The sequence below is a fragment of the Poromitra crassiceps genome (genome assembly GCF_964638095.1).
Source record: "Poromitra crassiceps genome assembly, chromosome: 10".
NCBI lineage: Eukaryota > Metazoa > Chordata > Actinopteri > Beryciformes > Melamphaidae > Poromitra > Poromitra crassiceps.
Window position 1 is genome coordinate 38497342 of NC_139631.1, and position 27814 is coordinate 38525155.

The 27814-nt window shown below is 43.1% G+C and overlaps 2 protein-coding genes across 2 annotated transcripts in view; both read left to right on the plus strand.

Annotated features, from left to right (window-relative positions):
• Positions 1 to 1790: 1790 nt before the first annotated feature.
• On the plus strand, positions 1791 to 11930 carry imp4 (IMP U3 small nucleolar ribonucleoprotein 4). Its single transcript, XM_083644863.1, has 9 exons — positions 1791 to 1832; positions 2447 to 2555; positions 2695 to 2778; positions 2895 to 3004; positions 4243 to 4375; positions 7031 to 7185; positions 10247 to 10341; positions 10423 to 10496; positions 11439 to 11930. Exons 1-9 carry the CDS (start codon positions 1830 to 1832, stop codon positions 11549 to 11551), a joined length of 876 nt encoding a protein of 291 aa, XP_083500989.1. The 5' UTR covers positions 1791 to 1829; the 3' UTR covers positions 11552 to 11930.
• A 2833-nt stretch (positions 11931 to 14763) lies between these two features.
• Positions 14764 to 27814, plus strand: part of araf (A-Raf proto-oncogene, serine/threonine kinase) — a gene marked incomplete at both ends in the record, with an annotated part of 40585 nt that continues 27534 nt past the window's right edge. The window contains 8 exons of the mRNA XM_083644859.1: positions 14764 to 14874; positions 16325 to 16428; positions 24205 to 24307; positions 24613 to 24770; positions 26519 to 26623; positions 26734 to 26878; positions 27257 to 27284; positions 27410 to 27543. Coding sequence (XP_083500985.1) covers positions 14764 to 14874; positions 16325 to 16428; positions 24205 to 24307; positions 24613 to 24770; positions 26519 to 26623; positions 26734 to 26878; positions 27257 to 27284; positions 27410 to 27543 — 888 coding nt within the window. The remainder of the gene's footprint in view (positions 14875 to 16324; positions 16429 to 24204; positions 24308 to 24612; positions 24771 to 26518; positions 26624 to 26733; positions 26879 to 27256; positions 27285 to 27409; positions 27544 to 27814) is intronic.

Consider the following 27814-nt stretch of genomic DNA (forward strand, 5'->3'; position numbering starts at 1 on the left):
CTAGAACTAGGAGCAGTGGGCAGCCGCAGTGGGCAGCCGCAGTGCAGCGCCCGGGGACCAACTCCAGTTCTTTCGCCATTGCCTTGGTCAGGAGCAATGACAGGAGGGTTAACCCTAACATACATGTCTTTGAACATGGCTATTGTTTACGCAGCATAGACTACCGAAAGTTCAAAAGAAACCAGGACTACAGTCTCTCTATCCAGGGCCGGCTCTACCATATGGGCAACCCGGGCAGGTGCCCAGGGGCCCTCAGTATGAAGGGGCCCTTTTTTTCTTCTTCTTCTTCTTTTTTGTCAGGCTCATGTCGGGCTCCACAGAACTATGAGACAAATCTAAGACCAATCAGAATACAATAAAAATAGTTTCCAAGAAGATTAAGTCTCATGATTGATTGAGTGTCTGTCATTGGATGGCTGTGGGCAAGTGGTGACTGGTGAGCCATTCATTTTTCCATAGATATTTTGTAAAATGCTTATATATTTTTTTGATTTACTTGGTCAAAAAAAGTGATTCAGTTATATTTAGAATCAGGAGAGACCATATAACATTTTACTCAGATTTTTTTAGTTTGTTAGTTTTTTAATTTTTTCACCCCCCCCCCCCCCCCCCCCCCCCCCTTCTTCTTCTCCGAGTGTAGTCGTGCGTTCCTTTATCGCAAAAGAACTGGGATGTGGAGGCTTCCCTCAGAGCTTCAGTGCCCAGGGGCCCCTGGGTTTGCTAATCTGGCCTTGCCTACAGCCACTGCAACGCCGACTTGCCGACAACGCCGTGGCTACACGCGATATACACGCTATCAATCACAATAAAACTGTACCCACCAATACCGAGCCCTTTTTCACATGCCAGTGCCAAAGTTTTTAGGTGCTCCACAGCGTCAGATGTATCGGTTCGATGCTCAGTGGCTGGGAGGGTGTAGTGCAGTTTACAATTTTGAGCATTGGCCCCGCCATGTGAGACTCTGAAGGAAGAATGACTGATGAGTCTCGCATTGAGGCTAGCTACAATGCAGACAGAGGAAACCATGGCCAGGAAGGAGACTAAAGTTGAACAATGAGCTATGTTCAGCAATTAACTGCAGAAACTCTGACAGTAAACAACATCCCCTTCATCGTTTCCCCATATACCCTGGAAGGTAGGCCTAATTATTCACAAACATGATTCAGCCTTCATTCTCCATGAAGGTTATTGTCAGGTTGTTATGGGTAAGGTAGACATGATTGCAAATGCTACATTGACATTTTTGTTTTTTCAATTCTAGAAATGGTCTGTGGTCTGGAATGTGACGGTTCAAAGGTCATGAGCTCCGACGGTGACCTCACCAGTGCAGCTAGTCCTGTTTTCTTTAAAAAAAATAAATGAGTAAATTGGATTTGTAAATCTGAACCCATAAATTCAAAGTGCTGTATTTGTTATTTAATAAATGAAATTCAGTATGAATGTTTACAAACATGTTTTAGCATGTTTCTGCTTTGATTCTTTCATAGATTGAATAAATAAATAGGTAAATAGAATAGTATGCATATTTTATATTTCTTCATTGTTCAACTGGTAGATGTACTTTTGTATGTGGGATGTTTTACTGGATGATGTGTTTACCAATGCCATAGATAGACAGTCTCCTTAGGGGCCAAAATGGCGGAGGCGTAGCTCTGCTGCTGCGCGCTGATGTTTGACTTGTGTCATTTCTTATCAATGTACGTTCTTTGCCCCAAACTGTCCGGACAGTATCTAGCGCTGTCATTGGCTGTTCTGCTAGCCAATGAAGTAAAGTATTGTTTGTATGTGGCTTCCTGTCTCCATGTGATAACTGCTGCTCATTAAACATCATGGTAAGTTTAAAGCTCATAAAAACAGAATAGACATTGTGTCAATTCAATTCTTTGTTCTTAGTTTCTGAAACAACGAACGTCACATACATTTGCGAGCAAGGTAACGTTAACCCAGTAGCGTTAGCGTTAGGTCAACTGTGTTTTACCTTAGTGTGGCTAGCGTTAGCACATTTCTTCTTTGAATGTAAACATCAGTCTAGCTTTTGCAAAACTCGCAAATGTCAGTGTAGGAAGCGTAGGAATAATTCGTTAAATTTGGTGAAACCATAACGTTAGCCCCGGCCCCCGACATGCAAAATCTCTCTGATTTGGACAGAATTTAACCTAGTCCCGAATTCCATTACCTGATCGTTGCCTTGCTTATGGGCATTTTTCACAGCAGCCATTATGTGTCTAAAAGGCAGGTTCAATTCTCACTGCTCGCTACAACTCACCACTATAACATAACAAGTTAAAAGTTACCTAGTTGTGTTGGACTAACGTTAACCCAAATTACCTAAATGAAGCCCCACTGACATTTCTGAATCAAGCACACAGTCTAAAGGTTTCCCTGGATATAATCATTTAGATTTGTGCTCACAGTATTTTCTGTTGTTGCTGCGATGTTATAATAGCTTCGTCGAGAGGTGAGACTGAGAAGGGAGTACCTGTACAGGAAGGCACAAGAGGACAGACTCCGGACCATCGAGGAGAAGAAACAGAAGCTGAAGGTTGCTCTTGATGGTAGGATGGCATCCGCTCCGCAGCTCGCTGTATTAGAAACTGGCCATCAACAGTCTTACTGATCCTATACTGAAATGCTGCTAAACACGCAAAATAGCATATAATATGGTTGGTTTTCCTCTTTTCCTTTCTTCTGCAGACAATCGTCTCATTCCAACTGAGGTACGCAGAGATGCTGTGGAATTACAGAAACTACTGGAGTATGACGATGAAGGGGCAGAAGGCTAGTATCTGATTTTCTTCCTGTAATTCATCATATCAGCCAGCATCAGTTTCTCACCCTATCTTTGTGAAATCCAACTCTTACTTAGTGTTGTATAATGCATCTTCTCTGTGCAGGCGTCAGCTCTCACATGGACGATGAGTATAAATGGGCTGGAGTAGAGGATCCTAAAGTCATGGTCACGACATCCAGAGATCCCAGCTCCCGACTCAAAATGTTCACCAAGGTCAGACCCGTTTCTGTGTCCACCCGCTACAGCAGAGTGACCTAGAGCAGTGGTTCTGAAATGGGGGTCCGGGGACCCCCACGGGTCCTTGAGGGGGTTCCAGGGGGTCCCCGGCCAAAAGGGGGCTAATTTATTTTCGCTATAATTCCATTCATAAGTAACACAATGACTATTTTGGTCATGGGTTTTATACACTTTCTGTAATAAAACATCTTAAAATCATCAATCTTATTATCATGTGGGGGACCGTGGCACAAAATCCTATCAAATGGGGGTCCGTGGTCTCATCTTTGTCAGTTTAGGGGTCCCTCATGTGAAAAAAGTTGAGAACCACTAGTGAATATGATCAGGCACTGCTGGTTCCATTCATGATGTCAAAATATCTTCATCATGATATGATTCCAGAGATGATAAACGATAATATTGAATTATTGCCCAGCCCTGATTGTCTCTATCCTATTCACCTTATTCACCACGCCAACCTCTCTTCCGCATTACACGCAATTGTATTTGTTCTTCCGGTTCAGCGCTAGTTGGCGGCCAATTTCAAAGCAAAATGTCATATGAATGAAGTTTGGCAACATTCAGAAGCTACACTATCTGCGGCCAACTTCAGTTACATGTTCATAGTGTTACTGCTGCGAGGAGCCGATGGCTGTACCCGGTCGGCATTTAACGTTCGTTACAAAAGCACGCCGACAGTGTTTTCTCACTGCCAGTAGCCTACAGTAGGGTTTGACAGATAGCTAGTCCGACCGGTCAGCACAGCCTGGATAGCACACGCAGTCCTCGCTGCTCGTTAAATATTTCCAAATAGGCGTTATTCTGATAAACTGGTCACATATTTGGAATGTTCTCATCCGAAAAAATATTAAAACTTTATAACAGTGTTTTTTTTGTTGTTGCTTGAAAACAGCTTTTTGGCAAGTCTACAAATTACTACGGTAGGCGTAATCTACTTCCGTGTCTAAAACGGAAAGACGATAACAAAATGACGTCATGCAGAAGCGTCCTTGTATGGGCAAAGAATACGGTGAATATCAGAGGTGGACAACACTGACAGACTCACAATTTTAATTAAATGACCAATATTGGCCGAATATATCAGCAAATCAATATCAGTCTAACCCTGGGAGGGTTTGTAGACACAATTCCAGTTAATGTGTTTAAGTGGGACAGTAATCATGTTCTGAACTCACGTGGGACACTTACTGACACTGTACTTTGTTCCTCCACAGGAGATGAAGCTGATGTTCCCTGGAGCCCAGCGCATGAACAGGGGGGGGCACGAGATCGCCGCGCTGGTCCAAGCCTGCAAAGCTAACAACGTCACAGACCTTGTCATCGTGCACGAAACCAGAGGACAGCCAGGTCGAGCTCTTCCCTTCAATACTATTCTTATGCGTTAGTGGTAACGCAAAAGAAAAGTATTTCATACGCATATCATATCTTTTCATTATGCGTTACAGTGTTGTAGTACTCGAGTCCAGTCTCTTTTGCGTTACAGTGTTCTAGTACTCGAGTCCAGTCTCTTTTCATCTGCGTTAATGTTGTAGTTTTGTTTATTAAAAGGATCCCCATTAGCTGCTGCCAAGACGACCACTAGTCTTCCTGGGGTCCAAACACATTACCCATTACATGACAAATGATAGTCAAATTCAAGCAATAGTAAAATGCAATAGTAAAATGCAAGCAATGGAATGCAATAGTCAAATGCAAAAGTGCCAAGGAAAATCACAGAAGACTAAATAAAAACAATGCATGGTCAGCTAGTCCTCTAGTTCAGGGGTTCCCAACCTTTTTTGTGCCAAGGACCGGTAGATACATGGAAAAAAAGGTCGTGGACCGGTTGTCAATTTTAATGGTTTTAGTTACATATATATTTACTCAACAGGTGGCGACAAAGGGTAAATAACAGCCTTTTGTGTTGTACTGTATGTAGCCTACAGTATTTATGTTTTTGTTTCAACTACAAACATAAATAAACGTCAACTTTAAACTATGTTTCAACTACCACACACAGACTATAATGTTATAGCCTATGTTTATAAAAAAAAGAAAAAGAAATTGGGCCCGGCTCGCGGACCGGTACCGGTGGTTGGGGACCACTGCTCTAGTTGACCTTTAGCCAGATATCATAGGATCAGTACCACTCCCTGTACTTTAGAAAACACACATAGTAAGTAAAGTCAAACTGATGTGACCAACATCAATTTGTGTGTGAGTGCAGGTGGATTCTGAGCTTCCGTTTAAAAAACAAACCCTCCCTTTGATGGAACAAACACTGCTTGGTAGACAATTCCAAGACGCTATGGACCTGTATTATGGCTGTTTTCTTCATGTAGTTGGTTTTAGGTCTGGGCAAAGTCATCTGACCGCCACTCGCCCCTCTGGTGGAGTGTGTGAATACTTGAACTATAAGTTATGTTGTTGAAAAGAAATTTAGGAGTTTGGGTATAAATAACTGTGAAAATATAATAGTGCTCGAGTCCAGTCTCTTTTCATATGCGTTAGTGTTGTAGTACTAGAGATTATTATTTTTTGTAATAGGCCCTAACTTGGTATACGATATCGATAGCCACTGTATATACCATGATATGACATTGTACCAATGGTTTTCAAACTTTTTGTGGCCAAGTCACACCAAAGGGCAAGCAAGGCACACCTGTATTAATAATATCCATACAAAATAGTCTGTAGATGCTTTTTATTTACTTAACAAGCATATTTATTCAACCAAATAATTCAAGAATTTATTTTGAAACTTTGTAAAACTACATCAAAGCAGCAACATACCATTTAATCAATCTAATTGTTCAATATCAGAGCAATTTAAACATTCTGTTAACATGATTGTGGATTCACGCTCATGTTCAGTAACTCCGGACTCGGGTAATGGAGACTCGCCTTGGACTCTTCTTTGGTGACTTGGACTCGAACACTGGGGACTCGAGTCGAGACTTGACTCGAGATATAGACTGTCATCTTGACAACATTAAACATTCTAAATTGTCCCCTAGCCCTACTTCCTGTTGCTGTGTTTGCTAATCCAATAACTGACACGAAATAAACTTGAGTCCAAACGGTCCCCTAGTCTCTAGAGCAGTGTTTCTCAAACTTTTTCAGACCAAGGACCACTTAACCAATAAAAAAACTCGGGGACCACCTAACTCCCAAAACATCCCCAAAAACAATAGGCCTACTACTTCAACTGTAAATTAAAAATTACAGGCTAATTAAATGACAAATAGCAATAAGGCTGTACAATTAATCCAATTTCTGGCTTCCCACAATTATGAAAACAAGATAACCGATATAAAAAATATATATACAATTTATTTTTAGTCCATTGACCTCTTTTTTTAACATTTATTTCTCCTTTTCAGTTCAAATATATTCAAAGTTCAAAGAAAGTTTGTTCAAGTTCAATAAATTTCTCTGATTGGATAGTGGGAGGTAAACAAAAAAGGGAAAAAAGATAAATCTACTCGCGAACCACTAGGGGGCGCCCGCGGACCACTGTTTGAGAAACACTGCTCTAGACTCTAGAGTGACTTGACTACAACACTGGCGTTACATTTATTGGCCGCTAGTGATGGGATGCTATGGAAATTCAATATATTGCAATACTAAAATCGTGGCTTAGGAAAATGAATCGTGGTGTTGGCTCACTTTGATTCTGCTTTAATAATCACAAATGAGACGCTTGACCATCGCAATTTCACGCGCTCTTCATCCAAATGATAGTATTTGCACTTTTTTTATAACATTTTAAAAATTGTTGTTTACATTCTAGCAAGCTAGTACCATCGCTAGAGATTTGTGGCTCAGAAATGAACACAATTCGCACAGTCAGACTTTGCGGTCATCAGACTTTAATTTATGACATCGTATTGTGGTTGTATATTGAATATATGTCGCGTATGAACTCTTTATTGTGAGATCAGCAGATTGTCCCATCCTTACTGGGCACTGTGGTTGTTACCCTTGCAGACCATCTGAATCGTTCCCCTCTTGTGTCTGCAGATGGGCTGGTGGTGTGCCACTTGCCGTTTGGACCCACGGCGTATTTCACCCTTTACAGCGTGGTGATGAGGCACGACGTCCCCGACATCGGCACCATGTCCGAGGCCTTCCCCCACCTCATCTTCCACAACTTCACCTCGCGGCTCGGCCAGAGGGTGAGTGACCCGGACCCTGCCTGCGCTTGATATCCTCTCTCCGCGGTCGCGTGTAGAGATGGCAAAACAAAAGCTTTCTGAAGCAATGAGGCTTTCCTTTCAATTGCATTGAAAAATGGTTCACTACTCGAAGCTTTTCAACACAGCGCTCGTTAGTGGCACCTGGTGGTCAAAAGGACTAACAGAGTGTAGCACAGTAAACCAGATGAATACTAACAGCTTTAAAGTCAGTAGAGCAACTGTCTGTATAGAGAGCCTCTCTCTTCCGGTTTAGGCGTACGAACCAAGGGATTTCATCTCCTTTTTTTCCATAGACATTTTGTAAAATGCTTATAAAAATTGTTTTACTTGGTCAAACCAAGCGATTCAACTATATTTAGACTCGGGAGAGACAATAGAAAATGTTTAGACGTCTTGTCCGAGGGAAATGTCAATGGGCTCCGCTCACTTCGCCACTGAAAATGGATGAAACCGGTCCCAAGAAGAAGAAATAGGCGTCCAAATTTCAGTCTACTTGGTCCGAGACTTTCCTGTTTCTAACCGCTAGCCACATCAGCCAACACCATACATTTTGCAAGTTGTTTTAGTTGTCGTTTTAGATGTTGACTTTTGATCACATCTTTTGTACATTTTGTACGTTTATTTTTATTATTATAAATTTTTCTGTGAGCTATGAATTTAACACGTTCACTGCCATTGACGAGTTATCTCGGCTTACAGAATCCAACCGTTCACTGCCAAGGACGAGTTATCTCGGCTTAAAAAAAAAAAAAAAAATTTTGACGGTGGGCCGTGGATCAACGCTCCCCACGTCTCCTATAAAAATATTGGAGTCAGCGAACGTGTACAACCCATTCCACGGACCCACTAAGTGGCGACAGTGCTCTCCACACTAGGAAAATCAGAGCCAAAACTGTAGGGTAACGCGCGAGGAAACCATTCTCTACTGTAAAATGGATTGGCGAAAACGCTTTCACTTCACGCATTATCGCGCTGGGAGCTGGCGGTGGGGGATTCCAAAAATAGACTGGGTGGAAAACACACTTTGAAACACGCAGCATAAAGCCTAGAATCGCACAAAGCTTCATCAAAGCTCTCAAACCCAAGAAACAAGTGAGCCCTATCCACACTCGCTGCCAGGGAGGGAGGCTGCTTAAACTCGCAGCAGCAGCAGCAGCAGCAGAACACTCGCTTGTGACAAACGCAGGCTGAAAGCCACCAGACACGCCCACGGAGGGAGGAGTTTGAAGGAGAGGGCGTTCAGAACTATATTGTTTAGATGTCTGATCTCTCACTGATGCCAAAAATAAATGGTTAAAGTGACTGTTCTGCCTGTTTGATTGAATTTCACAAAACTGCGATTATCTCAGCTTTCGCTCTCAGACGCTGAAACCATGCTGTACTCAACGGCTAATATCTACATAACTACTAACTCTACAAACTAACTCTTTTAGACAGAGAAAGCACACATTCTATTAGTACTTTTGTGAACTTTGTGTTCACAAACTCCAAGCAGAAAATAATCCTCGGCTCTTGTAAAATGAGCCAGAATCCTCAAAAAAAACCTCTGGCAGAACCTACCTACAGTAAAAAAAAAAAGGCTGGCAGTGAATGTGTTAAGAATAATTAAAGGTAATTTACTTTACATCCTTGTATTTATTCTGTTAATTTGTGGTTCACCGATACCCCAGAAAATCTCCCTCTTTTTCACAGCCCAATGTTGGCACGTATGCTATAAACACAAGGACAAACAAAAGGGATAAATACAGCAACTTCCTGATAGTGGAAGAATAGGGCGAAAGTGTGGTGCAGGTACAAAAAAAATTAATTTACAGTTAGGACTCAAGATTCTTATGAAAATACCCCCAAAAAACATAAACAAAAGTAAAACATGCCCCCAGGGCAGAAATATGGAGAAAAATGGGGCATTATAATGCACATGTTAAAAGAAATGCCATCTGTGCAGATAACACCTGTGATGACACTTGGGCTACTGTACTTACTGTAATAATAATAATATACAGTCAGTGTGTACAGCAGAACACTTTCCAAAACACCAGTCGTACAATAATTATCATATTTGTATGATAATTTACCTCCCAACAATGATCTTTTTGGCCCTCTGGTACGATAATTCAACACTGCCCGGAATGCATGTCGGAGACGAACGCAAGTGGCACTCACTGGAGCTCAGGAGAGCAGTTTCAGCTCTGTTTCGGGGGGGAAGGGTTAGCTGCAGAGAGGAGGTCCGCCTCTCGATGGACGGACAGACGCTGGGCGTACGGAGGTAATGATCCGATTGATTATTGTGTATTAAAATCCTCACAGGTGTTCTTGCTAGATTTGCGGGTTTTTATGTGCACCTCACAAAAACCAGTCTAGATGCAGTTATGTGTGGGGGGAAAAAAACAAAAAACAAAAGATAATCCTAATTGCTACATAAAAGTCCCACATATTAATGCAAAGTGGGGTCTAACCTGCACCATGCTCATAGTTTGGATTTTTTGATGTGGGGTTGTATGAGGTACTTACCGACAGTCAGTGTACTACATGCAGTAGAATGCAGCCGTCACGGTCCCACTTTGGAGAGATGGTGACTGGCCGCGTCAGCAAGTAGAGCTGAGTGTCCGCTGAGGGTGAACAGGTTCATAAGCAGAAACATATAAAAAGAAAAGAAAAAAAAAGAGCTTCTGTACTGCTCACTTGGCGTAATCCAAGTCTCCACAAGCCCTGAGATGCCAAGTTAACTTGCAAATAAGTCATTTATGTACATCCTGTTTTTAGCTGAAAGTGAATGTGTGTGAATATGTCTGCTAAAAACAGGGTGCAAATGACATTATCTCAGGATCAATTCAAAATAGGCAGTGGTGATTCACTGTGGGAATGAAGCAGTCGCTGCTTCCAATGTCATTCACGTGACTCTTTCCTTAACAAAACAAGCTCCGAAGCAGTGGTTTAGATACAGTTGCCTAGCGAGGACGGCGCGTGTCTCGGAGCGTCAGTGTCAGATGCAACATCACTAATTGTTTCTGCATACCGCTAATTAATTGTCCTCCCACAGGTATCCAATATCCTGAAGTATCTGTTTCCCGTGCCTAAAGAGGACAGTAGACGTGTAATCACATTTGCCAACCAAGAGGACTTCATCTCGTTCAGGTCGGTCCGACAACACATCTCTGAATAATACTATAAACGCCATATAGACTTGCTGTATATTTATCAATTTTTCATTTGTAGGCATCACACCTATAAGAAAACGGACCACAAGAACGTGGAGATGACAGAAGTAGGGCCCAGGTTTGAAATGAAATGTAAGTACGGTTCACTGTTGAACTGGAGCTCTTTAGTATAGAAGAAGAGATTGGTCAGCAGTGGGAAAATAGAGGGACAGTGAATGATGGTGTGTTGACGCCAGTGTTTCCCATACATAAAGGAATTTGTGGCGGGCCGCCACAATAATATTTTGACCGCCACAATAAGATGTTGACCAAAAAAAAAAGATATCCGCTGAATAAGTGTCCAATAAATGTTCATGTCATTCTGGCCAATACTTCTGTTATAGCATTTCAGTCTGGAATATGGAATATCTTTCAATAATCTATGATTTAGCTGCTAAATTGTCAAATACCGCCATCTGCTCGCTACCCAGGCACTTATGTATGTACTTAACCTAACTAACTTAACCTAACTAACTATCCGGTGTGCACAACACTGTCAGCCTAAACTCCGGCTGACACCCCAAAATCCTACAATCCGCTACAGAAAAATGTATATTGTTTGTTTATTAACTGGCCCCTTGCCTTCTATCATTTCACGAAAGTGGCAAAGCAAGTTGAGTATCCCTGACCTATAGGGAGAAATTTAGTTTGTCATTGTAAACCCACAGCACAGTAATGATGACATGTTCTTCATAGATCTAGCCTTTTAATTTTGCTCTTAAGCTTTCTCAAAGTACACCAAATTCATGCATTTTACTTTAAAATTTTTAGAAAAATCTTGCGGGGGGGCATGCCCCCGCACCCCCCTAGGGGGTCTGCGGTGCCCCACCACTAATTCTCAAAATCCTGTGGGAAACACTGGTTGACGCTAACATAGCTATGAAGAGCGCTTGAGTTCTGTGAAGGTAGGTACACATATTACCAGTAAAATAGGCATTCAGTAACAAGGAGGAAGACTAACCAAGATGTACCGAGGATTTCTGTTGTCGAGATGTAGGTAATATTCCTGACAGTGTTTTTGTTTTTGTTTTATAGTGTACATGATCAAACTCGGCACCCTGGAGAATGAGAGCACAGCGGATGTTGAGTGGCGCCACCATGCGTATACGCACACCGCTAAGAAAAGGAGGGTCCTCAGCCTGGAATAGAAGCTACGCGTCACCAAACTGTCAAAAAGAGCGATCAGATACCCCACACACTCACACTGCTTTTTGGACAATCTTTTATAAAGATGATATGAATGATGTGCAACGCAATGGAACCTTTGTTCACTATCTTAACAGACTTCAGTACAGTGTCTTTAAATATGATGTGTTCCCCTCCAGACCTTTATTCTCGTCAGTGTGGAGAAGTCTCTGAAACAGCATTTGAGACCATCAAGGGACACTAAAACTTTCCATTGAGATGATGTGTGGCAATATATGTCTCAATTCTACAATGAATGTGTCAAACTACATCATATCCATCGATAGACTTTGACCACCTCATAGGCCCACATATTGTACTATGCATATTGTAAGTGGCATGGTTCACATTTTGTAATAAAATCGGTTTCTTGTTACCCGGCTTATTTTTTTAATAGACTGATAAGTTGAGACTAAAAAACAGGAAGCAAGAAGGAAGTTGTGTTCTTCTTAGCCACAGAGTTTATAAGTAATAGGTTCATGGTTTATGGATTTCAATTTTAATTTGTTTTATGACTCATGGATGCAGACAAAATAGTTTAGCAGCATTACTTATTGAGACAGCAAAAAGGGTTTAGAGTATAAATATGTTATAAGTAAAATTATAGACTTAATTAGATTTGTTGGTTTATTTTTTATCTAATCTAATACCTTTGCAGGATCTGTAGAATCCACAATTCATACATCCTGCTGGAGTTGTGGCCCCTAGAATTGTCACTGAATCTCACTAGCAAGGCGTTTTATATTTCACAATGCTGTGTTTGATGAGGTGACACAGTATTTGGCTGACCACTATATGTCCGATATTGCATGATCAGGTCAGAGATGTACTGTAGGCCTACATCGAATATCCAAGATTGGTATAGGGGAGCAAGTCATAATGCAGTTAGTATTACTGCAGTTTAGGCAGTTGAAATTAGTGAAGAAGTTAATGTAATTTTCAGTAAAGCTGGTAAGTTTGTGTTTAGTTGTAGATCTGGTTTTGGATTATTATTGGCATATTGTGCATTTTCACAAAAGCATGACCATTGATCTTATATGAGGGTCATCAGCTGGCCTCTACAGGTTACTTCATGCAAAGGAGAAATCGAGTTGTATGCAAATATACAAATTATGCAAATATGTGTGTGTAATGTAATGTGTTAACCTATTATGTTATATTTATATGTATTTATACAAATATAACACGTGTTCCTGTTATTAATATTACTAGTATTATAGCCTGGCTACTGAGAAAACTGTTTACTTAGAAACCCCGCCCCTTACCGATGTATCGCTTGTGCTGTCCAATGAGAGTGGTTAGCTACAAGAATTAACCAATGAGGGACGAGCATTGTGAAGGTTTTCCGCTTTCCCTGAAATTCTTGACAGATCCGACTTCAGAGAGGATTCAAGATGGCTGCTCCAGGTAAGAGTTTAACCTAGAGCCAAACTGCATTAAAACAGTTCGTTGATGACCTTTTTTTTCGTTTACTGGTAAATGTCAATGTAGTGTGTACTGTTATACGTATCCCAGTCAAATAAGTCATTATAGGTGAGTTAGCAAGACACCAGAAGTAGCTGACAAACTGACGCGTTGCTATGTTGCTAACCCCCCAAGTTGGCTAACGTTAGCTGGCTAGAAGCTCTAGCCAGTAAAAAGCTAGCTCGAGCTAGCTAGCCACCGAGTTAGCCAGATAATCCCCTTCCCCCTACACTTTGCATTTAGCCAGCTAGCACCGCCTCAAATCGAGCTTGGTAAACATCTGACGGGAATCTAAAAAAGCGATTGATAACCCTGCATCATCGACATGATATTGTCACTCCATCAAACTATCATTAAAAGTAGTTGGCTAACGTCTTCTCACTGCACTGAGACATGAAACATGGCCTCCTAAAATTCCAAATGTCATATTGCACAGCAGTCAAATCCCATGCTAAGCTAACTGGCTAATGTAACGTCAGCTAACATTAGCATCATACGAATGTTTAGTTTGATCATTTGCAGCTTTGACTGTCAGCGCGAAATCAAAGCTATGAAACATCTTTGCCGTGTCTGCAGCGCTCAAGTATACACACAGATGTCTCCTCGATACCTGTCGAAGAAACGACACGCCAAACTCAATTCAAAATTCGTGTACGTGAATGTTTCCTTGCGTTATCGTTCACACCTTGGACAAAACGACTGAAAACCTTTACGACTCGTTGCGATTTTATTCGCCTAAGATTAATGTTAGTGTTCCAAAACAACACCAATAACGCTGTACTTGAATAAAATTTACTTTTTGTTTTACTTTTTAAGCGGTCCATTCTGCTCACTACCGCCCTCCAAGTTGTGTTTTGGTGGAAGTAAAGTAACAATTCCAAGTCCTTGTTAACAGACACTCTGCTAGTAACGTTAATCTGATTTGACATCATACTTGTACCTCGTCTTTGTGAATATCAATTGTATTTAATGGCAAACAACTAACGAGGCTCAGGGATGGTTGTTAAAATACATGTAATCTACTGGAGAGAGAGGATGAACCCTGATTTTGTATGGAGAGAACATCACAGAGAATTTGACTGAAACATCTGTCAGTGTTGTCTTGCTTATTGCCATATATACACAGAACATGACTTAAGAAGACCTTTTTTCAGTACTATTCAACTTTTAGGATTGGTTTGTCTATTATTCCCACAATCTTCCTCCACCAAAACATGCATATGGACTGCCGATCCGAACAGTGTGAACAAACTCTACAAGATGACATTTAATTGAAATAAAATGCTGCTTGTTAAATCATGTGGATGCAACTCTTTAAGTCATGTTTGCTGACAAGCCACAATACATTGCCAGATTTTCAAATGGAGTTGGGTTCCATGTATTCAGGATGTGTCGGGATATATCAATTTTAAAGCATCAGCTTATGTTGGATTCTTAATTAAAATTGAATCGTTGAGTAGGGAGCCTTTATTATCATGGCATCTAGGATGACAATGCATTATTGTCTTCTGCAGCTCATCACCTCCATACACTTTAATCTTTTTATTTTTTATACTTTTTTACACAAGTGATTTAATAGTGTCATAACCAAGATCTGCGGTGTTGCAGGTTCTAGGTAAAGGGCTAACTCTCCTGGATCCCCGGTGCATGAAGCTCTCCTGAGGTCGTGGTGTCTTAGCGCTGCCTCCGCCAGCTCCTCCTGCCACTCATCATGTCGTCCACCTCCTCGTCCTACTCCTCCTCGGGAGAGACCAGTCCGGAGGATGTGCCCCGAGGCGGGGGCACCATCCGCGTCTTCCTCCCCAACAAACAGAGGACAGTGGTGAGATGCTCAGCTCCATTCTACACAATGATGCACTAACTCATGTTTAAAAAAAGCCCTCTAACAGGCTTCTTGAACAAATAAAATATGAATATATTGTAGCTAGATGAATAAGTGGTGCATGGCAATCATTAACTCTACGAAAGAGTTAATTTTGCCAACGCCGTTGCTTGTAAGCGTAATTACTCTCACAAAACCTGCTATATTTCACAACTTGGTAATGAGTAAAGCCGGTGGGCAGTTGGCGTTTGCCAGATGGTGCCTGCCTCCATCTTTCAATTACCAGGTTTATGATTCACACATTCAAACACAGCCAAGACTGCAGGGTTCTCTTGTTTTAATCAATGTTCCATTTGTCATAAATGTAGCATTAATGATGCAGTAGGCACGGTAGTTGGATTGAGTTGTGTGGAGGACTGTATGTCTTCTGTGTCGGCCACATCATGCATTGTGGTGGTTAGATGATGGCAACCTGTTTTCGAAGCAGAACGACTGAAAACCTGGCCAACACTGGCACAAAGCTGCGGGCAGAACGAGGCGATGGAAATCAAATTTCCCCAACTTCTACTGCGGTGCTGAACACAACCCCAGAGTAAAAAAGAAAAGAAAAAGAAGAGCAAAATGGACGTACCCATATGCAGTTTTGCAGCAGCTCTTTTTTTCCTCTTGTCCAGCAAAGATTAAAAGAAGCAAATTACACCAGCGCTTTCTTCTGACTAACTGACCATTTTGGAATCCAGGAAAACTCTTCTGGGGTAAAGATGTGCTGCCAATTTTGGTTTGGCTGCGCCATTCCAGTTCCCTGCGTGGCTCGCTATTCGTCTATGTTGGGAATCGTATTGAATTATTTCTGCTAAATATGATCTGTTAGACATGAAATGAGACTAACACACAGTCACACACACAGTGCTATTTACTCTCACCAAATCAGGTTTTATTGCATAAATGCATTGCACACAGAATTGCTATAGTGATTATTAAAAAATCACCATGGCAATGAGCCGGCAGTTTGCCATTGTAGTTGACTGACATCCCACAATACTGACTGGTGTGGCATTTTTGTTGTTGTTTTGGCCACAATGTGAACGCGGTGTGATTGTGATTTTTCCAGGAATATTGTATGTCTGTGTGTGTGTATATGTGTGTATATGTGTATATATATATATATATATATACACACACACACACACACACGTCACACACACACACACACACACACACACACACACACACACACACGGCGTGTGGGTGTGTAAGTAAACATGAATGATCCGTCAAGGCAATATTTATTCCGTGCGTGGGTATCTTTGTTTTTTGTCTTTTTTGTCTTTTGATATCAAACACTTGGTCAGTGTTTTGGATCTGCCTCCTTGTTACTATCTTCATGCATGTGGCCATTGAATGTCATCTCAAAGTCACACGTGTTCAAATATTGTTTTCGTGTTCTCAGGTGACCGTTCGTCAAGGACAGACCGTGTACGAGAGTCTAGACAAAGCGCTCAAAGTGAGAGGCCTGAGCCAGGCTTGCTGCGCGGTCTTTCGCCTCCTAGAAGGGTAAGATTGCATCATTGTCTCTACTGAACGTTCTCCCACCACATATAGGGCTCATAGGTTACATTCCACATCGCCTACATCGGAGATGGACGGGCGGCAGCAAGCACTTGCTGCGAGTCACAGATCTCCATATCGTACAATATGCTTTATTGATGTATTTGTAAAAAAAATCTCCAAACCGAAGGCAGAGTAGGAAGTCTGATGCGCACCCACTTGGTGACCATGTGTTTTCTTTTTCTTCGGTCAACACACAATGCAAGTCATACATCATCATCCCTATATGTGTCGGATACATTTTCACCTCTTCAGAGACCCCGTCAATGGAGCAATCATGCACACCATGCGGTTGTTAAGAGTTAAATACAGAAAACATGATTTTGGTGTGGTCACACTATAGAGTAGAGTAATATTATTATTCAATACTGTAATTACTAATAGAACATGAAGAATATGGTCAGTGTCAGTCAGTACACACGTGACTGGAAAAGTACAGAAACTCGATTTTACAATTCCAAGTAGGGTTGGGGCGGTATCCAATTTTTGATACCTTTTAAACCTTCCGCAAATCTTACCCCCGTATACGGTATTACCGTCTGATTTATAAATCACATAAAAAATTTGCGCATTGTCGCTCAGGAGAAGCTGTCACATGACACGCGATTAGCTGTCACATGACACGCGATGATGGTCGCTTGACTCTCTTCTAAATAGGTCGTCTTTTTTGACCAGTTATCTATTCGACAAATTACACATTAGCCCTTTTCCCACATGCGCTTTGTACCGCAAAATGACCGGTACGTGGTCTAATGCCTGCATGTGAGAAAGGCGCCGTGCCGGTATAAGCGCGACCCCGTCGTCCCCGACATTTCACCAGTTTCGTGCCAGTCAGAAGAGCGGTATGCTCTTAAGGAGACGCAAGTGGAAACGGTTCCAGACATTTTCCGCGACAGCGGTCCTTCAATCATGGGCGAGGAGTAGCCTACACACGTTGCTTAATGTTCCAGCGGGCATAATCTAATCATTCGCGCACATTAAAGCAAACTGGCGAAATGATCTTGTGATAGCCTAATAAGAGCAGTATGTCAGCTTGCTGATTTCCAAGGCAACCCCGGACACATCAAACAAAGCCAGTCTGTAAAAAGTGCTTCAACGCGACGCAGGTGAACGGATAAACATCGAACCAGCAACTATTTCTCTCAGACACGGATCCCAACTTCTTCAAAGTGCATCAACTAATCATTCGCGGCGCGCACATCAAAGCAAACTACTTCCACATTTCGCTTGTGCATTTGCTGTGTCATTCGCTGTGTCTGTCCGTGGCTGCTGCTCTCGAGCAGAGAGGGGAGGGGGAAATCGGCTGTGTTGATTACGCTGGCGGCTTGACGCTGCTCTTAAGTCAAACGAGTGTGATTTATTGTGTGACAACTGACAAGCGAACTTATTTCGAGTTTTGCCGACCCCCCAAATAAGCTCCCCCCTCCCCCCGCCCCCCCAACATACAGGAAAATTTGCTGATAGATTCCCACATGCGCGAGCCGAAGTGTGAAGGGAAATGTCCGATATTGACTTACAGGTAATTTTCCGGTACGCATGTGGGAAAAGGGCTATTGTTTACAAAAAGTTCTGTCGTCACTTTCATAGCATCTTCAAACACACAGACACTATAATAATAATACTAATTATTACTAATAATAATCAACTTTATTTATATAGCGCACTTTTCAAAACACAGTTCCAAAGTGCTTTACAATAAAAACAGAGCATAATTAAAATGCACAAAGAATAAAACGGAATAAAAGCCCTATAAAACACGGGCTCTAAGCCCCTGGGAGGCTGGCCTTTTGCCATCGCCACACAGTCACATCTGACACCCCAGTGTCACCTGTTCTATTCGCGTCTGAGCTGCTTGTATCTGATGCAGGCTGTGCAGCTCTGCTTGTGCTGGTACTGGCTGCGGCTGCCTGTACATCATGTGTTCAATAGAGAGGCAAAGTGAACGTCACTTCCTGCTTCAGCACTGTACCAGAGATTTTCATCCGCCATTTTTTCGAACGTTTTGGTGTGAGTGAAATGTTCTATGGTCTCTCCCGATTCTAAATATAGCTGAACCGTTTGGTTTGACCAAGTAAAACTACTTTTATAAGCATTTTACGAAATGTCTATGGGAAAATAAATGGCGGATGAAAATCTCTGGTACAGTGCTGACGCAGGAAGTAGTCACTTTGCCTCTCTATTCGGGTCTGAGCTGCTTGTATCTGATGCAGGTTCTGCACCTCTGCTTGTGCTGGTACTGGCTGCAGCTGGTGATTCAGCATCTCCTTCACTCACAAACCTAAGCATAGAACCTGTAAATGAATAGATAACAAGACGATTATTAATTTTATCAGTTGCATTTGGCCCTGTTCAAACTGTTCAGATTTCCTGTTGTACATGTTCAAATATAAATGCTATTTTATACTCTGAATGCTTGATGGTCATTATTTAATGAGCAATATGCATCCATATTGCCCAGTATGCCCAACATTTTTAATGTAATATTTAATCAAGAGCTATTTAGTCAATGTCAATCCATTGCTTTTCATCATGCAGTAGTCCAGACTTTTAACTAAACCTTGACTGAGTCTGAGAGACTAAATATTGTCTTGTTTATTATTGTCAATGTATTTTTGGGTCTGGTTATTGTTTGTGTTTTCCTGTTATTTTGTATTGTGTCTTTGTTTTTTGTGTGCCCCACCACCAACTGAATATAATTTCCTCTCTGAGAATATCTCTCTCTCTCTCTCTCTCTCTCTCTCTGTGTCTCTCTCTCTCTCTCTCTCTCTCTGCCCCTCCCCTCCCCTCCCCCTCTCCCCTATGAGGTAGTGCAATGATCCAGTCTATTCTTTTCTGCCTGGTCCAAGTTGTTATGCTAGTGTCATTTTGTGCACGCGCGACGCGTTTATAGCACTCACCGTTGCGAATGGACATTTATCAAACATAGTCACAGTCTCACAGAGAGCACTGAAGTGGCTGGTAAACAAGCAGCATGCACTAGTTTAGCAAACATGATAAACAAACACTGTTTAGACAGACAGACTACACAGAGAGATATGCATTGCAAGCTCCATTACGTTGGCTGAAGTTACTGACAAACCATTGACAGTGCAGCGGGGAGTGAACACGTTTCGCCTCCCTGACGGCTGTTGGCGCAGTTCACTTTCACGTTTCTTCTTCTGCTTTTTGTCATGCGCAGAGGGATCAATCTGCTTCATCTTCCAGATAGTCACTCAGCAAACCTGCCTTGTCGCACTGTATTTGGGTGAATGTAGGCACATTGTAAAGCGCTTTGGATAAAAGCGCTATATAAATGCAGTCCGTTTACCATTTGACCATTTACCATTTATTTGTCTTTGATGGACGCTAAACAAACACATTGGGGGAGGCGAGGGCGGGACGGGCCAAAGAGTGTTGAAGGCAAGAGTTGACATACTTGCTATTTGACAGCGCCGCTTTGGCCAATGGGACAACGGCACAGAACCGTGACAGCCAATCAGAGGTGTCTCCTCTAGGGATGGGCATTTCTAGCAAAAACACTATTCGAAATTCGCTGGCCAAAGTCGACTTTTAATCGAAATTCGAAAATAAAAATAAAATGTTAAAAAAATTAAAAATCATTTTTTTTTTTTTTTTTTTTTTTTGTGAGTGAAATGTTGCATTGTCTCCCCTGATTCTAAGTATAGTCGAATCGCTTGGTTTGAGCAAGTAAAACAATTTTTATAAGCATTTTAAGCAAGGTTTATGGAAAAATGAATGGCGGATGAAATCCCATGAAGAGAGAGAGGTTGCTTATAAAAATTGTTTTACTTGCTCAAACCAAGCGATTCGACTATTCTTAGAATCAGGGGAGACAATGCAACATTTCACTCACAATTTTTTTTTTTTTTTTTTTTTTTTTTTTTTTTCCAAAAAACGAATTTCGAATTTCAATAATAAAAGTCGACCTTGATAATAACAACGATTATTCGAAAATTCGATGCCCATCCCTAGTCTCCTCCAGGCCAAAATGGCAGGTTTGCTGTGCGCTGGTGTTGCAATGGTACGATGGATTGGTTGTCACTTCTGACAGCAGTAGAAACTAGTATGAAATAAAGCTGAAAAGTTGTGCCAAACAAACCATAATATCTAAAAAAATTACACATCGCATTGCTTATATTTTGACATTGTGAGTGAAAGCAGAATTGGCTTAAAGACAAGCTGAACCCAAGTGACCCGCATAAGACTGAAAACAAATCTTGCCTGAGATGACAGAGGGTTGAGAGGCGGGCCATAGCGTGTCGATGATTTGATTTGACAATTCTGGGCACTGGATTTGGCGTTGGCCAATCCTGGCGTGTTCTGCCCCCAAATCGAGTGGGATTCAATGTGTTGTGGCGCTACGCGAGTGGGATCCGCAGAAGACAGAGGAACTGGCTGCCTCCGCATGTACTGTGTTTGAAAGCCGAGTCAAATGTGCCGCCTGCCGTCCTGGAATGTAAGATGCCGGTAAGACCCGCAGACTTGAACGTTGTTCCTGGAATGTCCGAGGGGCCGGGGTAAGACCCGCAGACGTTAACGTTGTTCCTGGAATGTCCGAGGGACCGGGGTAAGACCCGCAGACGTTAACATTGTTCCTGGAATGTCCGAGGGGCCGGGGTAAGACCCGCAGACGTTAACGTTGTTCCTGGAATGTCCCGAGGGGCCGGGGTAAGACCCGCAGACGTTAACGTTGTTCCTGGAATGTCCCGAGGGGCCGGGGTAAGACCCGCAGACGTTAACGTTGTTCCTGGAATGTCCGAGGGGCCGGGGTAAGACCCGCAGACGTTAACGTTGTTCCTGGAATGTCCCGAGGGGCCGGGGTAAGACCCACAGACGTTAACATTGTTCCTGGAATGTCCGAGGGGCCGGGGTAAGACCCGCAGACGTTAACGTTGTTCCTGGAATGTCCGAGGGGCCGGGGTAAGACCCACAGACGTTAACGTTGTTCCTGGAATGTCCGAGGGGCCGGGGTAAGACCCGCAGACGTTAACGTTGTTCCTGGAATGTCCCGAGGGGCCGGGGTAAGACCCGCAGACGTTAACGTTGTTCCTGGAATGTCCGAGGGGCCGGGGTAAGACCCGCAGACGTTAACGTTGTTCCTGGAATGTCCCGAGGGGCCGGGGTAAGACCCACAGACGTTAACATTGTTCCTGGAATGTCCGAGGGGCCGGGGTAAGACCCGCAGACGTTAACGTTGTTCCTGGAATGTCCGAGGGGCCGGGGTAAGACCCGCAGACGTTAACGTTGTTCCTGGAATGTCCGAGGGGCCGGGGTAAGACCCGCAGACGTTAACGTTGTTCCTGGAATGTCCCGAGGGGCCGGGGTAAGACCCGCAGACGTTAACGTTGTTCCTGGAATGTCCGAGGGGCCGGGGTAAGACCCGCAGACGTTAACGTTGTTCCTGGAATGTCCCGAGGGGCCGGGGTAAGACCCACAGACGTTAACATTGTTCCTGGAATGTCCGAGGGGCCGGGGTAAGACCCGCAGACGTTAACGTTGTTCCTGGAATGTCCGAGGGGCCGGGGTAAGACCCACAGACGTTAACATTGTTCCTGGAATGTCCCGAGGGGCCGGGGTAAGACCCGCAGACGTTAACGTTGTTCCTGGAATGTCCGAGGGGCCGGGGTAAGACCCGCAGACGTTAACGTTGTTCCTGGAATGTCCGAGGGGCCGGGGTAAGACCCACAGACGTTAACATTGTTCCTGGAATGTCCCGAGGGGCCGGGGTAAGACCCGCAGACGTTAACGTTGTTCCTGGAATGTCCGAGGGGCCGGGGTAAGACCCGCAGACGTTAACATTGTTCCTGGAATGCGAGTTTAATGAGCCAGTTACATGTCATTGCATTCTACATTAAATGAAGACATTACCGTTTGCTTTATTTTGTATTTTGCATACTTATTGGCCAAGTTATTAGTTAGTTTATGGGCTAGAAATTCTGCCAGGTTAGGCGGCCATTTTCTCCTTCATTTCGAGAAGATTCTCCTCGAAATGAAGATTGATTGACAGCTGCCATGTCATGAGATGATTGGTTGAAATTGGGTAGAAATTTGATGGTACTAGCTGACGTCACCACCATACTGTAGATTACAGTTATGAATGAAAGGATTTGAAATCCTAAAAAATGAACTTTTGATTTTTTTGAAAAAGTGGGAAAAACTAAAGAAATTAGGTTTTTGTGATTTTTTTTTGCATACATTATTAAATAGGTGCACTGAATACCCAGGTATGTGAACTAAAATATACATGTATATATATAAAAAAAAGTCATTTTTGGGTTCAGCTTGTCTTTAAGGTTAGGCGGCCATTTTCTCCTTCATTTCGAGGAGAAGATTTAAATATTATATATAATATAATATAATTGTTTAAGTTTTATACTTTTTTAATGAAAGCAGCAGACTTTTAAGTTAAACGTTGTGAGAACTTGATTAAAAAACAAGCGCGAATTTGCAATAGCTGCAACCACATATGCAAATTTCTAAAATGCAGGATAGTAGTGGCAGCCCACCCTACTCTGCCTCTGCCACCCTGCATTTCAAAATTTGCCCCCCACCGCCCCCTTTTAGCCAATTGCCCTGAACACACACACACTTGTCTGACCTCCGTGCCAAATTTCAGCCCCCTAGGGTGAAAACTGTGGCCACTAAGGGTGGTGAACTTATTGTGGACCAACTGACAGAGTGACTTATAGAGCTGCTGGTCGCAGCTAAAAAAGCAACACAAAAGCAGTGAGCAAAACGCTTCACTCTCATTGAAACCAATAAAACAAATGGCTGCCCCAGGCTGTGTCTGATCGGGGTGCTCCCGATGTCACCGCACGATGGACAATGTTGGTGCGTCACACAATGCTAATGTTCACTAGGGGTGAGCATTTCTAGCAAAAACACTATTCAAAAATCACTGGGAACGATTTGATTATTATTCGAAATTCGCCCACCCTAAAAAAAAGAAAGTGAGTGAAATGTTTTATGGTCTCCCCTGATTCTAAATATAGCTGAATCGCTTGGTTTGACCAAGTAAAACTATTTTTTTTATAAGCATTTTACAGAATGTCTATGGAAAAACGAATGGTGCATGAAGTCCCATGGAGAGGGAGAGGGGGTGACTTTGGCACTCTGATTGACGTTAGGCAGCCAGACTATGTTAGCCACGTTAGCCTCGTTAGCATAGCTTCCCGACCATAGCCGAGATGGCCCAGGAAATAGTGGACAGAATATCAGCTTTTCTTCATGCAGTAACGAGCCTTGAAACATTTTCCTTGTGGCTGAGTGTTGCTATAATATTATTATTATATATATTATATATATATATTGGCAGTTTTAATGTAATTTCTCCTACATTTCTATCAAGGAGCTGCTCGGTGACACTGTCGCCACACTGACAGGCTGAGCCGTGCTGCACCGTAGTCTGCATAATGCACATGAATGAGTCCGTGCAGTAGGGAGCTACGGCAACATCACTTGGACAAACTTGTGGCTTTGCCATGCTCTTAAAGAGACAGGCGCCGATAAAAACAACGTAAAATGTACTTTTTAAAACAAACCAATTGTCACATAAACTATTCGATTTTTAACAATAAAAATCGAGGCGTCACATCCATTCAAGTTGACGCCTTCCTATGGAGACGACCAGTGTAATTTAATGTAATGGAAAAAAGTGTTGGAGCCCTGTTTCTCTGACTTAATGTTTGGACCTTTGTCTTTGTACCGTCTTGCTCTCTCCAGGCGTAAGAGACTGACAGAATGGGACACTGACATCACTCCTCTGGTTGGAGAGGAGCTTCTGGTCGAGGTTCTGGATGATGTCCCCCTCACCATGCACAACTTTGTAAGTAAGCTGCGAAGGAATGTCCCCTGTTAGTTTATTGAAGACTTCACACTTCCAAAATGTGAACTTTTCAAGAATGAGAAACATTCTACTTTGCAATTGGTCTCTATGCATTTTTTTTGCCCTTCGGGGTCATGAAACATACTCAAATTTAACATTATGTACATTTTAACGTCAAGTAAAAATATGAAAATCACGAATGCTAAGTTTGGAGATTTTGAAATGTTAGCGTTGTTCTTTATTGCTGAACCTATAATGAAACATTGTTGATACAGAGGTGAACACTGACCTGTTTTTCGGTGCAGGTACGGAAAACCTTCTTCAAACTGGCTTACTGTGACTTCTGCCACAAGTTTCTTTTTAATGGCTTCAGATGTCAGACATGCGGCTACAAATTCCATCAGCACTGCAGCAGCAAGGTCCCTACTGTGTGCTTGGACATGGATTCCATAAACCCCAAACCGTGAGTTTGAATGTTTGTTTTGATGAACTGGATCAGAATAGCACCAACTCAAGTCTGCAACTATTGTACTAGATTGACAAGTACAAAGAGGTGTATAGGCCCAACATCCAATGAAGTAGCAAATACAAGGAGACTTTGCACTCTTCAAAAATAACCTTTGTTTATTCTGCACCTGACCAATAAAAGACATATGCTCAAGTGGAGAAGTGCAAAACGTGTTGGAGTTAACCCTAGGGCTGGACCCGAATATTCCAATATTTGATTTTGGACATTCGTTCGTTGGGCTTTCCCCTCTCCCCTCCTCCTCAATTTTAGGATTCGGACCCCCACCCCCCCCCAATCCCTCTAGCTAAATGGAGGCAATTGTAGACTGGCGCTAGGACCCCCAGGGACATCGGTAGTAGTGGGGCTGGTCAGAATTAGTCATGGAAATGTTTTGGCTGTCAGAGAGGAACACTAGCCTGGTAAACCTATCGATGTATGCCCTCCTTTCTAAATAACTGTCTGCGTTCCCACGTGGAAATTGTCAATGTAGGAGTAGAAGACGCTGTGGGCAGCGTAGGCTGATGAGAGAGAGTGCAGAGAGACAGTAGCCTGCTGAAACGCCCAACACCACCACCACAAGAGCCCCAAAACATCACACCCAAGGTGTTGAAGTGAGCGGAGCGGGTCGGAGCTTTCTCCCCCACCCCCCTCTCTCTCTGTGTGTGTGTGTGTGTGTGTGTGTGTGTGTGTGTGTGTGTGTGTGTGTGTGTGTGTGTGTGTGTGTGTGTGTGTGTGTGTGTGTGTGTGTGTGTGTGTGTGTGTGTGTGTGTGTGTGTGTGTGTGTGTGAGAGCCGGGGGAGGGGCCTAGGCTGCAAGGCTACAGATCTCATGCCCATATTCAACCGACATCCCGTGCTATGAACGGGCACACACGTCACTTATAGAAGTGGCTGCACAGCTTAAAACTGGTATTCGGGGACAGCCCTAATAGTGACTCCATCGTCGACTCGTTGCATTTCATTAGAGATGAGAGGGGGGGACGGAGGTAACTTGCATTTGATAACATGTTTGGTTTTGAAGAGTTTGGTTTGTGAGTGAGAAGTTGCCCCTGAATGCTGCTTACTCGTCACATTGTGTCATTGTGCTTTGGGCGTGGGCCAGTTGACACTGCTGATTCAGCCGACGCAAGGTCAACCGCCTTAAGGGCCCACTTTGAAACTGTGCATTGGCTCCACTTAGCCGGTATCCGCCAGGTCGGCAATACGGCATTTTGTAGGCGCCACATGTTCCCGCCCCCTTTTAGGTGGAAAACACAAGCCCCTCCCCGTTGACTTCAATGTAAATGAAAATGTAATGTAAATGAAGTCATGATTTTAGACGGGTCAAAGTCATATTTCCGATGTATTTTGCCTATTCTATGGCCAGGCGAGTTGTAATATATTCATTGTCATGTCACGGTGTTTTGGGGTCATTATTAATAAACGAGATTGATTGTTATTTTTCGATCATTTTTTGGGGTAGTGCTATTTTACATTGGAAGTCAACAACGGGGAGAGAGGCGTGTGTTTTCCTCCTAAAAGGGGGCGGGGCCTAATTGCCGACCTGACCGTCTGTCACCACCAGACAACCGGGAGCCCCTTAAACACACGTGTGCCCCCATGTCTGATCCTTTGTTTTTCATCACGTGTCTCATTGTCATCATGTCCTTTTTGTCTCAATCACTTGTTCCCATATGTTTTCATTTGTGCTGTGTACTGTGCCAGGTGTCCCTGTCCCTGCACAGATGAGTACCCTCCTCAGATATCCATACTAATGCCAGATAATTCCATATTGCCGAGTGACATAGCCTTAACCCCAGACCCCGCTGGGTAAGCTGCTCTCCCACACACAACACATGTGACTCATATGTGAACGACAGCATGGTCTCTCTCTCTCTCTCTGTGCCTTCATTCACTGGTCGATTTGCATGCACTAACAGGATGGGGCTCCTGTCCCCGACCTCGGCCTTTCGCTTCCCCATGCCCGGTGGAGAAGGCCAGTCTCTACAGAGGCACCGCTCTACCTCCACGCCCAACGTTCATATGGTCAGCACAGTGGGCCCCGTTGGCACTAGCATCATAGAGGTCAGTCGGGAGAGAGAGCGCACGCACAACACTAGTGGACTAACCCATGCATTAACACTGCCAGCAACTTGTTTGATCAGGAGGATCCGATGGTGGTGTTGTGCGTCGATGATGTCGTTTTGAACAAGCAAATCGTGTTTTCACAAATCGTGTGTTGTTCGGCGCTGCTTTGGCGTTAACATAGCTGATTAGCGAGCGCTAATTCGGTGGCATCCATCAAAGACAAAGAAAAATGTCAATCAAATTACGACCTAGTTGACTGGTTGATGGCGTTTCTTGCAGTGTAAATGCATGGAGTTCAATGTCCATATGTGTATTATTAAGCCATGTGTATTAAGCGATCAAATGTCAATTTATGATGTTTTCTCCTCTTTTTAGGAAGCACTAAAACTCAACAATACAATGGGTATGATTTTGATTTTTTTTTCCCCGCCCCCACTTACATTTCAGAGTCTTGCTTTGTAATGCACGAGGTGTTGTTACTCTCCTTTTTGGGCTCATCTCTTGTTGTGCTGTCTGGCATTTCCACAGGTCCTGAGCCCTCGCCGAAGCCCTCCACCAGCCCGCCCTCCTCCTCTCTCGGCTCTCCAGGGAGGAAACCGCCCAAGTCGCCCTCAGAGCACAAGGAGCGCAAGCCCTCCTCGTCTGACGACAAAAAGAAAGTGGTACGTTTATTATTGTTACTAATTTACTACTAGTAGTAGTAGTAGTAGTAGTAGTAAGTATGGCTGGCTGGCACCGTCGTGAACGTCTATTGGCAGATTTTCTGTGCACGACTAACTGCTAAATATGTAATAATAATAATAAAGCTAGAAAGAGGCAGATGCCTGAGTAAGATATGTTATTGTGTTGTGGATGCAAGCGTGTCACTTTGGGTGACAGTCACCTTTTTCATCTGAATATAAGACACTCAAAGGATGGATGTATGAGTAGTTG

Excerpts from the sequence above, each read along its gene's own strand:
- imp4 (XM_083644863.1), top strand. Across the intron at positions 2,779-2,894 it reads TGACGATGAAGGGGCAGAAG|GCGTCAGCTCTCACATGGAC; the intron begins GCTAGTATCTGA and ends TTCTCTGTGCAG. Across the intron at positions 3,005-4,242 it reads GACTCAAAATGTTCACCAAG|GAGATGAAGCTGATGTTCCC; the intron begins GTCAGACCCGTT and ends GTTCCTCCACAG.